The sequence below is a fragment of the Pseudophryne corroboree genome, chromosome 1, assembly GCF_028390025.1.
Source record: "Pseudophryne corroboree isolate aPseCor3 chromosome 1, aPseCor3.hap2, whole genome shotgun sequence".
NCBI lineage: Eukaryota > Metazoa > Chordata > Amphibia > Anura > Myobatrachidae > Pseudophryne > Pseudophryne corroboree.
Window position 1 is genome coordinate 665448119 of NC_086444.1, and position 20512 is coordinate 665468630.

General features: G+C 42.9%; 1 protein-coding gene across 8 annotated transcripts in view; it reads right to left on the reverse strand.

Annotated features, from left to right (window-relative positions):
* Window positions 1–20123, reverse strand: part of SUSD1 (sushi domain containing 1) — a 669144-nt gene extending 649021 nt beyond the window's left edge. For 3 of the 8 annotated variants that reach the window (XM_063914700.1, XM_063914699.1, XM_063914701.1), the window contains exon 1: window positions 20003–20123. In XM_063914700.1, the coding sequence (XP_063770770.1) occupies window positions 20003–20078 (76 nt within the window). In that variant the 5' untranslated portion in view covers window positions 20079–20123. The remainder of the gene's footprint in view (window positions 1–20002) is intronic. The other 5 variants (XR_010175769.1, XM_063914695.1, XM_063914698.1 and 2 more) reach the window with 3 other exon arrangements.
* Between the last annotated feature and the right edge of the window lie 389 nt (window positions 20124–20512).

Consider the following 20512-nt stretch of genomic DNA (forward strand, 5'->3'; position numbering starts at 1 on the left):
CCAACACCTGGCTGTGTAAGGATGAAGCTGCTGACGTGAAACGACTGTACACTGTCACTTCCTCCATTGTCTTCATCAGGAGCATCATTATTGTAATTATATCACCACAATGGTCACTTTTTATAACCTAATCTCTAGTAAATATGGAACTTCCTTCCATCTGCTAACAAGCTTCCTTCTTGCTTTTCAGCTCAACCGGATAATCAATATAAGAAAATATTTACTCATAGGGTTCAGTGAAGCACTGGAATGTGTAGCTTTTCCTGAACAATGAGCTAACCACTCAAGTTACTTCCCAACACTGATCATTTATTCTTTTTATATGCTGGTGCGTTGTTAGTCATCATTCATATGCTTCCTAGCAGCTTTCTGTGACATGTGGCGTATGGACTCAGGCTTGCTTAAGGCTTCGGTGTTATATTTCAAGCTGCATCACATAACACCTGTCACTCCAGACATTACCAAATGAAATATTAAATTTAATATTATCTATTGATTCAATGATCTTTATTATTAACTTAAGTCATCCCACAATTCTATTTTGAAATGTAAATGGTGGTTTTTCTGAAACCTATCCCATTATAAAAGTCCCAGGTCTTTCAAATTCATTTAATGTAAGTAAACGATTTAATTCAGTGTAATTAAATTCTAAGCTGTACAACTTTCTTTAAGGACTTTGTAAAAAACCATCAACAAACATTTGTGACTATAAAAAGAAAATGATGCTTTTTAATTAGAGATGTGCGCCGGCCCAAATCTGGGGTTTTGGGTTCTTGTTTTGGATCTGTATCTCCTTCGTGTCTTGGATCTGCATTTGATTTGAATCTTACTCCCTTGCGAGTTTTGGATCTGTATTTGTTTTGGATCTGTATTTTTTTTAAAATCATAAAAACAGCTAAAATCACAGAATGTGTGTGTGTGTGTGTGTGTGTGTGTGTGTGTGTGTGTGTGTGTGTGTGTGTGTGTGTGTGTGTGTGTGTGTGTGTGTGTGTGGGGTTATTCCTACAGTATTATTAAACTCAATAACATTCATTTCTACTAATTTCCAGTCAATTTTGACCACCTCACAGCTCACAATAATGTTTTCATCCTTTTTACACCAAAAGGTTGCACCGAGGTAGCTGGATGACTAAGCTAAGTGACAGCAGTGGCCGGCACAGAAATGTGGCACTTAAACTTCCAACATGGCACATCTAGGAAACAGAATGGCACTGCAGTGGCAGACAGGGTGGCAGTTTAATAACCTATACAAATGTTTGTTGTCAGTCAGCAATGCTCCAAACAGCACATAATGCAAAGAAAAGAGGTGCAATATGGAATTGTCCTTGAGCCTTCCCGCACCCTTCCTTGTGTTGTATAAATTAAACAGGAAGTGCACAGTTTAACAAACCAATCATTTCAATGACAGGGACCCTCACTTGTGGCTGAAATTATTGGTGTGTTTGGGCCCACAGAAAACTATTTTTTAGACAGACTACCTCCGATCAGTTATGACGATGTCTTTGCCGCATATGACGTAACATGGAGGAGGTGCCTAGATGGCTAACATTCCTACCTCTACTAACTTTGGCCTCACAAATGGAGCAGATGCTTTCACAAACATTTTCAGGATTGGGTTAAAAATAATGCCACACCCTAGAGGTGGCTTTTTTGATCTACTGCCCAGGCATCGCAATGGCTTTCTTTTTATCATGGTCAACAACTGTATCCACCGGTGGCAGACTCACACAAACAACATCATTAACATACTCAGTGTCAGATAGCAGTAGTACACTCACATCCCCCTCATCCTGTTCCACTTCCACACATGAATCCTCAATTTCTATTATGTCATCCTCATCATTACTTGTACTACTCCCCACATGTGCAGATGTTGCAGAAATGGTGGAAGGAGGAGAAAAAGGCTTCTCTATGAGGACAGCGTGAGAAATATCAGACATGATTCTGAATGCACAGTTTGTTTTACTGCCTCTGCAGCTAACTTTACTTTTGATTTTTTTTTTCTTTATCACTCTAAACTTAAGTGATTTTACATGTATTGACTTAGGGGGTAATTCATACTGGATCGCGGCAGCGATCGCAGTCTAAAGCCCTATGTAGAAGGTGCATGCACAGCGGACGCACTGCACATGCACACCCCGGAAGGCTCAGTGAGATGCTAACAGCCAATCAGGCAGAGGCGGTCGTGGGGCAGGAGGAGGTGGGTTAGAACGCCGTTGGTGGGACGTGGTCTGGGCAATGCAATCATGTCTGGACCATTGCGGGGGCAGGCCGCGGTGGTTGCGTGATGTCACATACAGCCGCTGCGACCCGGGGCGCAGTGGGTAGCCATCCGCCAGCGCAGCTAGGCTGGGCAGGTAGGGAGCTACTCAGCAGGTGCAAAAGCATCGTCACTGTGTGATGCCTTTGCACCCATGTGGGGGGGGGGGGGGGTCAGGGCCTGACATGCGGGCGGATTAACCCTGTGCTGGGCGCCCCCCGCATGTCAAAGTAACTGATTGTAGATGTGCTAAATTTAGCACATCTATGATCAGATCTGAATCACCCCCTTAAGCCCTCTATGCCCCTGGGCATCGGCCTAAGTAGATGACGTTGACGGAATTGTATCGTCATGACTGTTGGCAGCACCTGCACCACTAGTATGTGCTTCCTGCTTTCCTCTCAATTGTTCGTCCTCCATATCTATCCACAAACACTAATGAAGTGGGGTACAGCACACACAATTTGTACAAAAAAAGAAACACCTTCAGTGTGACACAATACGTGTATGAGTGCAAAATAGTAATCAAACACTGTGGTTTAATATCACCAACAGTGTGGCACAATACATGTATGAGTATGAAATAATAATTAAACACTGCGGTTTAATATCACCAACAGTGTGGCACAATACGTGTGTGAGTATGAAATAATAATATACTGTGATCTGACCGGCAGTGTCACAGTACTTCTAAAAATAAAATAAAAATTGTACAATACACTGGGGTACAGCAAACAAAAAAAAACATGTTTTTATAATTATATTTTAGGCTTTTTAGCTTTTATTATTTTAATTGTACTCTTGGACAGAGCCCCTGGATGGACTGAGAGATGACTTCTAGGTGGACAGAGCACCCCTTGTCATATACACCAGACGACAGCACTCCTGGACTGATACTGATATATACGACACACCAGCCCCTGGATGTATACACACTTTACACAGAGGTGTAGCTAGGTGCCATGGTGCCCGGAGCAAGGGTATGTTTTGGCGCCCCCCCTTTCCTGTACTGAATTGGGGGCCTAGCCAAGATGTGGTGACATGTTACATCTAAAAAGAAAATATTAAAAAATCCTAAATTGGTGACAAGTCCTCTTCTATACCTTATTGAGCTCACGGCGAAAGTTTCCTTTGGTTGCCCCCATGTTTAAAATACGTTCAGTGTGTGCCAAAGGCTTGCAACAAGAATATAGGGGCATGGTAGTGTGGACGGTGTAATGGTTAGCATTACTGCCTCACAGCACTGGGTTTGATTCCCACCATTGCCCCAACAATGTGGAGTTTGTATATTCTCCCCATGCTTGCGTGGGTTTCAGGGTATACCGATTTCCTGTGTGTGTGTGTGTGTGTGTGTGTGTGTGTGTGTGTGTGTGTGTGTGTGTGTGTGGTAAGGAATTTAGGGGTCTATTTACTAAGCCGTGGATGGAAATAAAGTACCAGCCAATCAGCTCCTGACATTTTTTAAACCCAGCCTGTGACATGTCAGTTAGGAGCTGATTGGCTGGTACTTTATCTCCATCTGCTTTATCTCTATCCAAGGCTTAGTAAATAGACCCCAAAGATTGTAAGCTCCCATGGGGCAGGGACTACAGGGAATGGCGAAATTTTCTCTGTAAAGTGCTGCGTAATATGTGTGCATTATATAAATAACGTAATAATAAAATAATGCTTCATTGGAAAGATGCGTGGCCATAGAATATATTACACCGCACAGTAGTGTTCGTTATTCATATTACTATAGGAGCTGGGACAGAGAGAGGTTCTACAGAAGCCGAGGCAGAGAAAGCTGCTGCCTCATCTGAATTAGAGATGTGCTGCAGCTTCCAGGAAAGAGAGAGGTGCTGCAGCAGTGGGGGCAGAGAGTGGTGCTGCAGGACAGAAGTAACCCTGCTGCACAGCTACAAGCAGAGTCTCCTGCTGTTGCCTTTGGCCTGTCCTGTTCCGAGTCTGAGTTAGTGTGCATCCTTCTGCTTCTCCTTTTCCTGCTCTGTGGCTGACAGTACAGTGGGCTGTCGGGGGTGGCGGCCGATCGCACGTCCTCTAACTTTTTGGGCGCCTGGAGCTTGCGCTCCACTGGAGTCATCCTCGCTACACCCCTGACTTTACACACCGTATACTGGGGGGTTTTTAACACTGGGCCAGAGTCCCTGGATATATATGGACAGATGAGATCACACCTTGTTGTCAGATACACCAGACGACAGCACGGCTGGAGACACACCAGCCCCTGGATGTACAGTACACACAGTATACTGGGTTTTTTAACACTGGGGCAGAGGCCCTGGATGTATATGGACAGATGCTATTACCCCTTGTTGTCAGATCACCAGACAACAGCACCCCTGGAGACACACCAGCACCTGGATGTACACACAGTATACTGGGCATTTTTAACACTGGGGCAGAGCCCCTGGATGTATAAGGACAGATGAGATCACCACTTGTTGTCAGATACACCAGACGACAGCACCCATGTAGACTCACCAGCCCCTGGATGTACACAAAGTATACTGGGCTTTTTTAACACTGGGGCAGGCAGAGCCCCTGGATGTATGCACATATGAGATCACCCCTTGTCAGATACACCAGGGCTCCTGGACTGATAATGATTGAAGATCACCCCTTGTTGTCACTTTATGCAACCAGCAGCCCCATGCCACATGCCCCAGCACTGAGACGGACACATCCATTCAATGCACTCTCCACAAAAAATGGTGCCGATCACCGGGGTCGTTATAGGATCAAAAACTCTGTGAAAATCCGACAGTGGGATGATGACATTTTGCCTTGTTTTGGGATCTGAATGTGATGGGAAAGCCCGAGCCGGACTTGGGTCCAGACTCGTATCCCAAAGTTCGGATGGGTCCGGTTTTACGAGAACCAGACCCGCTCATCTCTAGTAAAAACCTCTATCTGTAGTTTAATAGTAGATTTTATTTTATTTAGAAATACAGATAAATATATCATAGCGACACCAATAGAATATAAACACTAGTTATATTTGAACATTTATGTTTAAAAATTATTTTTAGCTAGGCGTAGTTTACCACATAGTGCAATGAAGGTGCATTTATCGTACCTTTAATAAAGTCCAATTCCCCACAGACAGAACTACACTAATAATAATAATAATAATAATAATAATAATGGACAAATAAAACCATGAATTTTTCTGCACTACCCTACTAACCATATTTAGTATTACAGTTTCCCCCTTTTAATTAGTATATAAAACAAAAGTAATCTTGTAGTGTTAACACCAACATCTCTACCCTTTATGAACCTTTTTTTATTGTACTATTAATGTATCTAAACTCTAGTTTGAAGTAGTGATGTGCACCGGACATTTTTCGGGTTTTGTGTTTTGGTTTTGGATTCGGTTCCGCGGCCGTGTTTTGGATTCGGACGCGTTTTGGCAAAACCTCACCGAAAATTTTTTGTCGGATTCGGGTGTGTTTTGGATTCGGGTGTTTTTTTCAAAAAACCCTAAAAAACAGCTTAAATCACAGAATTTGGGGGTCATTTTGAGTATTATTAACCTCAATAACCATAATTTCCACTCATTTCCAGTCTATTCTGAACACCTCACACCTCACAATATTATTTTTAGTCCTAAAATTTGCACCGAGGTCGCTGGATGGCTAAGCTAAGCGACACAAGTGGCCGACACAAACACCTGGCCCATCTAGGAGTGGCACTGCAGTGTCAGGCAGGATGGCACTTCAAAAAAATAGTCCCCAAACAGCACATGATGCAAAGAAAAAAAGAGGCGCACCAAGGTCACTGTGTGACTAAGCTAAGCGACACAAGTGGCCGACACAAACACCTGGCCCATCTAGGAGTGGCACTGCAGTGTCAGGCAGGATGGCACTTCTAAAAAATTGTCCCCAAACAGCACATGATGCAAAGAAAAAAAGAGGCGCACCAAGGTCGCTGTGTGACTAAGCTAAGCGACACAAGTGGCCGACACAAACACCTGGCCCATCTAGGAGTGGCACTGCAGTGTCAGGCAGGATGGCACTTCTAAAAAATTGTCCCCAAACAGCACATGATGCAAAGAAAAAAAGAGGCGCACCAAGGTCGCTGTGTGACTAAGCTAGTATACTTGACGACACAGAGGTAGGTAGAGCAGTGGCCTTCCGTACCGTACTGCTATATATACTGGTGGTCACTGTGTCAGCAAACTGCAAAACTAAAATGCACCACAGGTATAGAATGTAGATGGATAGTATACTTAATGACAACACAGAGGTAGGTAGAGTAATGGCTTTCCGTACCGTACTGCTATATATACTGGTGGTCATTGTGTCAGCAAACTGCAAAACTAAAATGCACCACAGGTATAGAATCTAGATGGATAGTATACTTAATGACGACACAGAGGTAGGTACAGCAGTGGCCTTCCGTACCGTACTGCTATATATACTGGTGGTCACTGTGTCAGCAAACTGCAAAACTAAAATGCACCACAGGTATAGAATGTAGATGGATAGTATACTTAATGACGACACAGAGGTAGGTAGAGCAGTGGCCTTCCGTACCGTACTGCTATATATACTGGTGGTCACTGTGTCAGCAAACTGCAAAACTAAAATGCACCACAGGTATAGAATGTAGATGGATAGTATACTTAATGACGACACAGAGGTAGGTAGAGCAGTGGCCTTCCGTACCGTACTGCTATATATACTGGTGGTCACTGTGTCAGCAAACTGCAAAACTAAAATGCACCACAGGTATAGAATGTAGATGGATAGTATACTTAATGACGACACAGAGGTAGGTACAGCAGTGGCCTTCCGTACCGTACTGCTATATATACTGGTGGTCACTGTGTCAGCAAACTGCAAAACTAAAATGCACCACAGGTATAGAATGTAGATGGATATTATACTTAATGACGACACAGAGGTAGGTACAGCAGTGGCCTACTGTACCGTAATGCTATATATTATATACTGGTGGTCACTGGTCAGCAAAATTCTGCACTGTCATCCTCCTATATAATATTAATTATACTGGTGGTCCCCAGTCCCCACAATAAAGCAGCACACTGAGCACAGATATGGAGTGTTTTTCAGGCAGACAACGTATACTGGTGGTCACTGTCAGCAAAACTCTGCACTGTACTCCTGCTATATAATACAGCTGCTCCCCAGTCCCCACAATTAAGCAGTGTGAGCACAGATATATGCAGCACACTGAGCACAGATATGGAGCGTTTTTTTCAGGCAGAGAACGGATAAAACTGGTGGACACTGATCAGCAAAACTCTGCACTGTACTCCTCCTATATTATACAGCTGCTCCCCAGTCCTCCCCACAATTAAGCAATAATGCACAATCAAGTTCAACAATAACGGAGAGGACGCCAGCCACGTCCTCTCCCTAACATTTCCAATGCACGAGTGAAAATGGCGGCGACGCGCGGCTGCTTATATAGAATCCGAATCTCGCGAGAATCCGACAGCGGGATGATGACGTTCGGGCGCGCTCGGGTTAACCGAGCCATACGGGAGAATCCGAGTATGCCTCGGACCCGTGTAAAATGGGTGAAGTTCGGGGGGGTTCAGTTTCCGAGAAACCGAACCCACTCATCACTAGTTTGAAGACACACATACATTATGCAATTATCAGCCTTTTCCCCACATTATTGGACGATCATTGCATAGTGCATTGTAGCAACTGTTTTGCAATTATTGGATGGAGAGGCATGAAAAATTTCCATCTTGCTTCTGATCTGATAATTGGTCAGCTGCATCTGGCAGGGTATGTACTGCCAAGGCCGACTGCGACCATATACTATGATACAGTATAGCACAGTGTATGGCCACAATATCTGATGGTTTCAGAATGTCAGATAAAGTGTCTGTTGGTCTGCAATGTATGGCCAGCATTACAGTCTCAATTTACATGCAACTCCACACTCACATTATAATAAAACAAATTAGCATTTGGTGGTAAATTAGGTGTTATGGGTTTTACTGCTAACAGTGCACATTGTGTGATGCAATTACCCCTTCTCCCCATGTATTAATGTAGTGAAGTGTGCAAAATGACAGGGGCACATATATTTTCAAGATAGAGCGTCAATGTGCCAGTATATGTATGAACAATTAGGAGCACTGACCGCTCTGACTGCTGCATTTATCTATTTCGACAGCTGCAACTATTGATTTTGACAGCTGCAGCTGTCATTGCCGTATGCTCAGCACTGTCCCAAGTTGTCGATTCCAACAGCCAGAGGCTGGTCAAAGCAGCAGACAGAGAGAGAGTGCACTTCACCAAAGGGGTGATGTTTATGCAAACAGATATATATTAGGGTGATGCCGTCCCAGTGTATTTTTATAACTGGTATGCAGTTTACCGTTATGGACCAATGAAAAAAGGAAGTACATGTAGAGACCTCAGTTTTGTTATAATGGTCTTGTGTGGTCTCCCAGTCCCTTTCATTCAATTGAAATAACTTAGAAGATGATATAATTCCAGGTGACAGTGATATGTAGTCCAGATAGAAGAATATAATTACTTTCTTTGTATCAGGAAGCGTTTCAGTTCTTAAATATGAGGCAGGGATTTGTAGGTATTCCTGCCAAATTTTATAAATGGAGATAAAAGGAAGAAGTAAATCCAATTACCCATGAAGGAGACAAGTTGCTATTACAGCGGCGTGTAAACACCGGCATCGGCACCACAACTCGCCCCCTCACGTCTTTATTCACACAGACTTGTGGATTTTTGTAGACAGCCCTTACAGCTACGCTTACTCTCAACGTGACTCTTACTCTTTTTCATTTTTAACATGTATTGTATGGTGAGATTTATCAAAGCTTGGGGAGAGAGGGATAAAGTACCAACCAATCAGCTCCTACTGTAACTGTCATTTTACAAGCTGCATTTAAAAACTGACAACTAGAAGCTGATTGGTACTTTATCTCTCTCCAAGCTTTGAAAACTCTCCCCCATATTCTAACAGCCTTGTTTTTGCAGTGCTCTATCTGCTATCACAGCACTATAAGGCTTGTAGCAGTTCCCTCAGCAGTTCTGTTTCTGCAGAGAGGGATCTTTTTTTTTTCCTCACTCCCTAAAGTCTGTCCTCCTCTTGTTCTCATTCTACCCTTGCTGGCAGATGAAATTCCCTTCATGTCAAAGACCAGCTTCTTGGTCACCTTGGACACTGCTGTGCTCCTTCTGAAGGTTCCTAAGACTGTCTTTCCATCAGCTGCACTGCATCTCTCTACAGCATCACAGTACACTTACCACTCACATCGGGAAGCGGTTACAAAACCGCTAGTCGGGATACCGGACATCACAATGCTGACGCCGGGATCCCAGCACCACAGGCTTTTCTCCCTCTATGGGTGTCCACGAGCACAATAGAGGCTTTCTAGCGCTCACCCCACAGACGGCATACCGGTGGCTGGGATACCGCTGTCAGTACACGGTTTTTCATACTGGTCCCCTCACATCACATCAACATCACATCAACATTTCACTTCACACATCTTTTCTTCGCCATATGCAGAGGGAGCAAACAGATTATCTCTCCAGACTGGGCAACTCAAACCAACTGTCAATCTACTGGCTTTACTGTTGTTTAATGTTTAAATCTAATTCTGGGTTGCCATGGCAACCTCCCCTCAAGTCACCCCACAACTGTGATAGTTCTATTAACCTCCTCACTGGTGACATTAGCACAAATGACATTGGGGAGGGGGTTTACACAAATTTGTAAAAAGTTGAAAAAAAAACACTTTTAATTTCTAACTACAAGTTCAAAAGTCACTTTCCCAACCATACAACATCTCAACATACCGGTCACACAGGGGTGTATCTACCTATTGGCCAGGATGGCACTCGCCAGGGGCGCCGACTAAGGTGGGGGCACCACTCGGTGGTGCTACCCGCAACAGGAGGCAGAATCACATAGCAGTTCTGTCCAGGGAGTTCCGCGGACCCCGATGCCTTGCTCTTCCCCTAGCTCCTCCTGAACTCCCAGCTGCAAACCGCACACCTTGCTTCTGCTCACCGTTCAATCAGGGAAGCAGGCCCACGAGTGACGACTGACCAATCCCTGGACAGGAAGTGGTCCCTGCCATCCCCTCTCTGCAGCCTGCTCTATCAACCATCTGACAAGAATAATGGTATGTATATGGTCTTGTAAAGATGGACATGAGCTATGTTACTGCAGCCTGCTCCAGCTGTTTGCCCTAGAAGGGTTAATGTCATGTAATATTATAATATATTGCTGCAAATCCTGTGAATAAGGTGGCCACACAACACCATGCACTATATACTGACTCTCCTCATATGTATATACTGCAGACTGCTTATATAGAGCATGATATGTGATACTTGATTCCTGCCAATGTGCCAATAATTGTTCACAATAAACAATAACACCATATTTTTAATACAAATGATCGTAATTTACCTGCTTCTGACCATGTGCATTGCCGCAAGGATGCATTTGAACCTTGGATCTTTAATCATTTACAAAAAAGTTGATTATAATAAACATACTTGCACAGTGCAAGTGTGTTTATTATAATAATTATGCCCAGGGCATAATGTGGAAGTGGCACTACTACTGTGGACATAATGTGTAAGGGGCACTACTACTGTGTGTGCATAATGTGCAAGGGAACTACTGCTGGGTAGGTATAATGTGTATAAGGGGAGGGGTACTACTGTGTAATGTGAATTAAGGACTCTAGTGTGTGGCGTACCATGTATAAGGGGTACTACTGTGTGCTGTAATGTAAATAAGAGACACTGCTGCGTGCTGTAATATGAATAAGGGGTACAACTGTGTGGTCACGCCCCTTCCCCATGAGATCACATCCCTTTTTGACACACACCTAAGGGGGAGGGGAGCGCCAGTCCCTTACTTTGCCAGGGGCGCTCAGACCCCTAGATACACCCCTGCTGTCACACATACGGTAACCCATCATTGAGCTTTTTAGAAAAATATACCTTAAACCGGACATGTTTATTGGCTAAATTATGCTATTTAAACCACTCCAAGTGTATGATTATTTCTTTGTGAGGGGGTTATGCCCTGTGTCCCAACATTTGTACATTATTATTTAGATTTTCTCCACACTTTTTTGCCTGCTCAGGGGGGTGCACACAGGGGGAAAAAATAGGATTTTAATACCTACCGGTAAATCCTTTTCTCTTAGTCCGTAGAAGATGCTGGGGTCACATCAAGAACCATGGGGTATAGACGGGATCCGCAGGAGACATGGGCACTTTAAGACTTTCAAATTGTGTGACCTGGCTCCTCCCTCTATGCCCCTCCTCCAGACTCCAGTTTAAGGAACTGTGCCCAGGGAGACGGACATTTCGAGGAAAGGATTTATTGTTAAACCACGGTGAGCATCTTACCAGCTCACACCTCAAGCATGCCGCAGAACTTGGCATTCAACAGAACACAAGCCAACGGCATGAAGAATTTGCAGCAATATGCTGACAAAAATCGTAACACAACCTGTGGGTAACCACAGCCAATAACTGCAGATACAGTACGCACTGGGACGGGCACCCAGCATCCTCTACGGGCTAAGAGTAAAGGATTTACCGGTAGGTATTAACATCCTATTTTCTCATACGTCCTAGAGGATGCTGGGGTCACATCAAGAACCATGGGGTTTATACCAAAGCTCTAGAACGGGCGGGAGAGTGCGGATGACTCTGCAGCACCGATTGACCAAACATGAGGTCCTCATTAGCCAGGGTATCAAACCTGTAGAACTTCGCAAAGGTGTTTGAACCTGACCAAGTAGCTGCTCGGCAAAGTTGTAATGCCGAGACCCCCCCCCCCCCCCCCCCCCCGGGCAGCCGCCCGGGATGAACCCACCTTCTTGGTAGAATGGGCCTTCACCGATTTTGGTAACGGCAATCCAGCTGTAGAATGAGCCTGCTGAATCGTATGACAGATCCAGCGCGCAATAGACTGCTTGGAAGCAGGACCCCAATTTTATTGTGAGCTTACAAGACAAATAGAGCCTCTGTATTCCTAAACTGAGCCGTTCTGGCGACATAAAACCTCAAAGTTCTTACTACATCGAGAGGCATCGATTCCAGCAAGGCGTCAGTAGCCACTGGTACCACAATAGTTTGGTTCAAGTGGAACAATGAAACCACTTTCAGCAGAAAACTGTTGACGAGTCCTCAATTCTGCTCTATCTTCATGGAAGATCAAATAAGGGCTCTTGTGAGACAAGGCCGCCAATTCAGACACCCGCCGTGCAGATGCCAAAGCCAACAGCATGACCACTTTCCAAGCAAGGAATTTCAACTCTACCTCCTGTAAAGGTTCAAACCAATGAGATTGAAGGAACTGCAACACCACGTTAAGATCCCATGGCACCACAGGGGGCACAAAAGGAGGTTGGATGTGCAATACGCCTTTCACGACGGTCTGAACTCCTGGAAGTGAGGCCAATTGTTTTTGGAAGAAAACTGATAAAGCCGAAAATTGAACTTTTAATTGAGCCCAACTTTAGGCCCGCATCCACGCCGGCTTGTAGAAAATGGAGAACCTATTTAAGCACAGCCAATGTTTCAAGCAACATGCCAGAATCTTTAAGATATGAAAATATATCCTGTACACACGGTTGTAAATAATAAAAATTGGCTGTGCTTAAACAAGTTCCCAGTGATGCGACGTTGGTCACACTAGATGTCGTCAGCCTGTATACTTGCATTCCGCACCAGGCGGGGTTGGCATCGGTGGCACGTCTCATCACTGGTAACAAGCTTTATGAAGGTCCTGACATTGGCTTTTTTATGGAGTTATTGGCATTTACACTGGATCACAACTTCTTTTTGTTTAACGGGTGTTTTTTTAAACAACTGACCGGTTGTTCCATGGGTTTGCCGGTGGCGCCATCTTTCGCCAATTGTTACATGTGGGAGATAGAAAGGAGTTTGTTTTTTGAAAATGTGGAAATATCAGGGGCCATGTCATTGTATTACAGATATATTGATGATCTCCTGATTATTTGGAACAAAGATCTGACCATGTTGACTGAGATTATTGATGAACAGAACCAGTCTAGTAGCCCCATTAAACTTACCCTCACTGCTAGTAAAACGGAGGTATGTTACCTTGATGTTTTGATTCAATTAAGGGATGGTAAGATACTTACCTCGCTATACAAAAAACCCACCGATAGGAATACAATCCTTCATGCAGACAGTTTCCATCCTAAGTCGATTATACGTAGTCTGCCATATTCACAGTTCCTTAGGGTTTGTAGAAATAACTCAGATACAGTTATGAGGGATGTACAACTGGCAGACATGATCAACAATTTTTGTGATAGAGGTTATGTTAAAGCTGAATTGCACAAAGCCTGTGAGAGGGCCAAACTTAATGTAGCCCATAAACATAGGAGGAAAGTTAAAGATACTACTAAAGCCATGACACCGTGGGTTAATGAATATAATACCAGTAGCCCCGTGACCTCTAGGCAGGCGAAAGATCTTTGGCAAATGGTAACCTCAGATCCGGATTTGAAATGTTTTCACAACCATAGATTGATGCCTAGTTATTCTCGCAGTAGAAATATTAAAGACATGGTGGTGAAAACTGATGTAACTGGCTTTTGTCAACCAAGAGCACCCAGTAATTTTCTAAGTAGAAAAAATGGGTGTTTTAAATGCCTAGGATGCACAACCTGCTCATACATGCTTATTGGAGACACCATACCGCATCCACAGACTGGTAAGCGGCTCAAAATCAGGTGGCCACTAACATGCACCACAAGGTTTGTTATTTATGTCATAGTATGCCCTTGCGGGCTTTACTATGTTGGGAAAACTGAATGTCAGCTCAAAGTGAGACTGACACCACATAGGTCCACGATACGGGCGGCACTAATATCTGGCACGAGCGACCAGCCGGTGGCTCACCATTTCGCCCTCCAGCGACATAATCTAGCTAGCCTTAGATATAAAGCAATAGATCATGTCCCAGCTTCTTTACGGGGAGGTGAAAGGGGTAAGAAACTGCTCCAATTAGAATCCAAATGGATTTTCAAACTCGACTGCATGGCACCAAAAGGTCTTAACGAATCCTTAGGACTTATTAATTTTCTGTGAGTGAGTTTACAGGGTGTCTATTTAATATCCATATGGCTGCAGATACGATTGGCCAATCATGCTTAGTAGCAGGCACTGTTAGGATACACACACATGTGCTTGTTTATACATAATGTCTTCCTAGCAAGATGCAGCTGCGTCTGTGAATGGGCAAGACATAAGGGGCAATTGCTCTAAATTCCATCTAATATTTAGTACACGAACAAGGTGATATACAGAAACAATCTTTATGTAAAATTAAGTTATATTTCAGGTTGAAGTCCCACTTTGTCCAGCGCATGCACTATATCTGTATAATGTACGTTTTTTGTCACTGCTTTTTGATGTATTAGGCATACTCAAGCTTATACTAGCGCAATTTTCATGTATGCCATGTCGGTTTTTAATCACATTGTCTTTTTAAAGAATGTAGTATACGGATCTAGCTTCTAGATGTTTTAACATTATTCATTGTTTATTGTTTATTGTTTTCTGTTTGACAGCTCACGGCGCGTCGTCATGGCAACTGACCGGCCCATGTACGTCACTTCCTGGATTGTGGTGACGCAGAGACCGGAAGTGCCGGACGGGGGAAGTCTGGAGCACCGCGATGCACGCTGCTGTGAGCGGGGGAAGGGGGTAAGTGGAATAAATTACTTCTTGTATTTATACCTGTCTGATGCACTGTATCACTGTCTGAGGAAGGGGATACGTCCCCGAAACGTAACACTATTAAAAACAGCATCCCTGCTCGGATGCCTTTTTCACTACCTTTGTAAGTCTTTGAGTGCCGCCTTAATCCTGTCTGCATATATATATATATATATATATACATATCCTATGCATCACATTATCATGCAAATTTTTACCCAGTCAGTTATTGGTGGTGCCGACAGGGCCACCCACACACGTCTGTGTCCCCCATATAGTTTTTTCTTGGTAAAAACATTCATCTACCGACATGTTGACACACATGTACCAAGTACCATCAGCAGTCGGCGGTGCCGACTTTGTGGGAAGAGCATCAGACATGCCGACAAGCTGTGTACCAAAACACCCATCGACATTACACTGGGCTATAGGGTACATACCCACAGTAAAGTCTGTCAGGGAGACACAGAGGGAGTTTGCCAGCTAACAACCCAGCGCTCAATCCCAGTTCTGAAACCCTTATATAATGCCTCAGACCTGTAGCACTTTTATAATTAACTCATATTGCACCAAATCAACTGTGCCCCCCCCTCCCCCCCCCCCCCCGTTTTTCACCCTGTTATATGTACAGTAGTGTGAGGAAGGACCAGCGTCTCCACAGCTCTGAGGAGAGAAAATGGTGCTGATGTGAGCTGTGAGGGCTAAGCCCCACCCCCTTAATGGCGCGCTTCAGCCCCGCTATTTTTTAAAATATTTATACTGGCGGGGGTCCGTAATCAGTGCCTTGGCACTTAAAACACTCTGCCAGTCTGATATGGGGTCTATATGCTGCCCAGGGCGACCCCCCAACCTCCCCCGAGCCCTGCACCCTGTAGTGCCGCTGTGTGTGGAAGCATGGTGCACAGCTTGCGATCGCTGTGCGGTACCTCAAAGCCGTCACTGAAGTCTTCTGATCTTCTTCTACTCACCTGTCTTCTAACTTCTGACTCTGCAAGGGGTGTGACGGCGGGCTCTGGGAATGAACCCCTAGGCGTACCTAGTGTTCCAAACCCCCAGGAGCTAATGGTGTCCTGTAGCCAAAGAAGCAGAGCCTTTAAACTCACAGAAGTAGGTCCGACTTCTCTCCCCTAAGTCTCACAAAGCAGGGAGACTGTTTCCAGCAGCTCTCCCTGAAAATAAAAAACCTAACATAAGTCTTTTCCGAGAAACTCAGTAGAGCTCCTCAGTGTGCATCCAGTCTGCCTGGGCACAGATTCTAAACTGGAGTCTGGAGGAGGGGCATAGAGGGAGGAGCCAGGTCACACCATTTGAAAGTCTTAAAGTGCCCATGTCTCCTGCGGATCCCGTCTATACCCCTTGGTTCTTGATGTGACCTCAGCATCCTCTAGGAGTATGAGAAATCCAATTTGGCCAGAAAATGCAATGCAAGTTTGAGATTGAATCTCAAATGTCAATTCACAGTGATAATGGCTTGCAGGACCAAACTCACTACTAATTGAATTGTCCTAATAATGTTTGATTATGTCACAGACATGCCAGGTTTCCATTCTATACACTGCCTAAAGGTACTGTACAATAGCTAAAAAGAAGGCTGCAACAAAGTTTTCACATCCATGGCTCAAAACCAAACAGAGTTTGCTTCTGGACATATGTATACCCTTGTTGTGCTGTCTATAGCAGTGGTTTCCACGGTCTTGACTATCATTTTGACTATAAACAATTTGATATGATCCTGGACCACAAACCCGAGGCACCCCTGCAAGAGCCTCCCGACATTCCTGGGTGACTAGGCACTCAGCTTGAGAACCACTGCTCTACAATGATTTTTGAAACATAACCCGTTACCTATTGTTATTCCTGTATCTTATATATTAGGTGTCCTCCACACCACCTACTCTGTGCAGCCCAGAGACATGTCCAAGTATTATAAATAATAGATAATAATAATTATAATAGCATCCTCATAATGAGCTAATGTTAATGATTGAGTACTTGCTGACATAATAATAGAGACAGTGATACAGCCATATGAGATGCAGCATTGAGAACGAACAAAAAATAAATAAAATAATCTGTATATTAATTTTTTCAGGAAGTTACAAGGACTAAAATGTGTCTAATAAATTGTGATCATGTAGGGAGGTAGTTTCTGTACACAATAGATTACTATTCAGTAATCCCTTGGAGGGCAATGCAGCAGCTATTTCTCCAGCAAACATATGACATCAATAGCTTCCACTCAACTAACTAGGCTTTGCTAACAGAATGTCAGGTACTGTTAATTCAATTCTGAGAGTGTGTGATAACTTTTGCAAATATATTGCTTATGTAAAAATGTTACTCTTTTCAGTAAGACAACTTTTGTTTTAGGTTTTGCGGTCTTATAAGTAAGATATATTATTGGCTGCTGAGAGCATATAATAGGATAGAATTGTTATTATTCACTGTACCGCATAACCTAAATATGCATACCAAGCTTGTCTGCATACAAATTAGTCCTATTGTCATTTATATGTTGCCTTTAAGCATATGGTCTTCTCTTTTCCTCTATGCAGTTTTGTTAACAAGCTGAATGGTATTACTGTAGTTTTGTTTTCAAAATGATAAAATGTAAGTTTGAAAATGCTAATAGAAATGTAAATATTTGCCTGTAGAATTTGCTTCATTTGTATATAATTAATTTTAGAAACTAATACCATTATTGTAAATTTATTGCACAAACAACTTTTCCGTACAGTAACCCATGTTTCTAGCAATTTCTTTATTTTTTTTACAAATATTATTGCTGAATAGTTTTATTAACTGTTTTGAGCCAGTAGAACTGTTCAAGGCTGTAAATGGACAGACTCACTGTATCTATTAATTTTTTTTTTTTTCAAATGTAAGCCTCTTAAAATTGTTTTTTTTTTAATGGTTTTCTCATAAATCTAAAGGTCAAAATCCAGACAGCGGTCTCCCAATAGTCAGAATGCCGACGGATCACTATGAGTATTCTAACCTATAGGCAAACACATTTTTCCAGTTGCCTGGAAACCCCCCTCTTGTTGGCCAGCAATTTAATTATGACCATAATAGCAATATTATAAAATGTGATTGCTAGGGCTGCTGCCACATCATGCACTTTAAGGGACAGAGTGGAGCTATGCACATGCCCAGTGGCAGCAATTTCTTCTACCAAGTTTGCTGTGTGTGTGGATCTAAGTGCTCAGGACCAGATCCACACACACAGTGTGCTAGGGCACAGGAGCAGAGAGTAGCTGCCGAGAAAAAGAGCCAGGTGCCTTACTATGAGGTGGGAAGAATGTGTGTTTTACAGAGTGCAGCTCCTACAGGTTTTATTTTGCATGGTATGTTTAACCTTTTTCTGACCACTTATGTTGTTTATATTAAATATGTTTGATACAGCCTATACTATTGACCATCTGTATCTTTAGTGTATAAAAAGACCAATATGTACATGTGTACAGGGTTGGTACCAAGTTGCTCTACCACTCCTCCAGACTCCCGCACTTGCTCCAATGCTCCGCAGAGCATAAAATTGTAGAATCTATTTTGAACCCCCCCCCTTTAGAAATCCTGCTTTTGCCTCTGTAACCCTAGCCCTAACACTAACCCACCCCTCCAGCAGCCTACCCTTAACTATCCCCTCCTGCAGTTTTACCCTAACCATTCCCCTAGTGCCTAACCCTAACCCTATTTCTAATACCTTCAGGATTCATCGGCATTGTGACTGTCGAGATTCTACTATCAAGGATTGTGTCCTCCGGAACCCTGACTACATCCCAAATCTGATATAGGATGTACATTACATGTGTGCAATTATTATTAAACCCAAGTAAATGTACTCCCCCCCCCACACACACACACAAATAAGAACACATTTTACATCCCTTATTTGAAGGTCAGGTGCCTCTACCATTTAAAGAATGCAAGTTTAGGTCAGTTGAGTAAAGTGGAGTTAAACACATTGAGTGGAGCAGGGAGTATTGGTAAAGCAGCAACACTGCTGCAATGTCCTGAACCCAAGTAACATTGTTTGTAAGTGGGAAATGTTCCAATATCAGACCCATTTTTTATGTGTGCTGTTTTAGCATATGAGCTATGAAACAGAATGTCACTGGGTGTAGACTGTGCGGTTGCCATTGAGATCAAACACTCTAGTCAAATGAATGCCAGTAGATGCTGTCTATTGGGAGCATCAGAAAACATTAGAATTGGTGCATACTGTAAGCAGGATATGAACACGTTACATTGACAAATACCGGCAAAAAAGAAAAAGTGGAGTACAGTAGTTGCCCATATAAATCAATCTGCTTCTAGAGATATTGGCTGCTGTCTCCACTGTTTCTCTTTATAAGGTTTGATGCATCTCCCCCATAATCACTTGTATGTTTGCTGTGTGGACATATAAACAAAAACCCATTTTTAAACTCACTTTACAACTTAAGAACAGAAGGCATCGGATATATAGCTGCCCCACAGTCAGAGAAAACTCAGAAAGAACTACATGGTTATGTACATGGAATGATCAATGTATCAGTATATCAATATATGATCATAAATTCAACTGACAAAACAAAATAATCTAAATTATTTATATTATTAACTCCGTACCTTGAACATTTAGCCATTCACAGTGATATTACTATTCACAATTATTTTATCCCTTTAGAGTCCAAGAGCAATACCATGTGTATAGCTTTTATTTTACTATTATTTATTTACAGCATCTAGAGAGTGCCATAGTAATGTTAACTCATTCAGACAATTGCAGTAATATAACTATGAATGCCATTGCTGATCTAAATGCAATATAGCAAGTTGGAAGTGTATATATTATTTCCCTATATACATTTGTTATGATCACACTGATGAGAAAAAAAGTGACATTTGTTTTAGAGAGACACCTATATTTATACTACTTTTTGTAAGCATAATTTCTTTCCTAGCAGCAAAGTAAGTGACCCACAATTGGTAAATATATTCCAGTGCTGAAACTCACCAGTATGCCCTTGGGCACAGCCCAGGAGTAACAGAGAAGCCTCCAGGAGTGCCAGCTGTAAAGTGCTTAGTGTCATGTTATCACAAACTCTTTTAACACTCCACCCAGTGTTACTGCTTGGCTCTGGCAGTTCTGTCTCCTTTCCCCTTAGCACTTATAAAATAAGGCACAAGCAAAAAACCCTTTTTTATCAGATTCAAAAGCGTCATTTTCCTGTGGGCAGCCCATTAATACAACTCCCAGGCAGGATGGAGCACACGCAGGTTGTGACTCATTCTTGAGATCTAAGACTCCAGCTGCTGACACCACAGCTAACAAGACACCCTATTCTAAATAATAATAATAATAATAATAATAATACTTTTAATAAAAATGATACTAAGAAAATGATTCACTTGAATTTTTGTTCCAAGAGCTGCGTTTTATATCTGTCAAGTGGAAAAAGCCGTTGATATGATAAGGTAACTCTAAATATGCGATATGAGATAGCAGTGCTGTGTGTACCGGTTG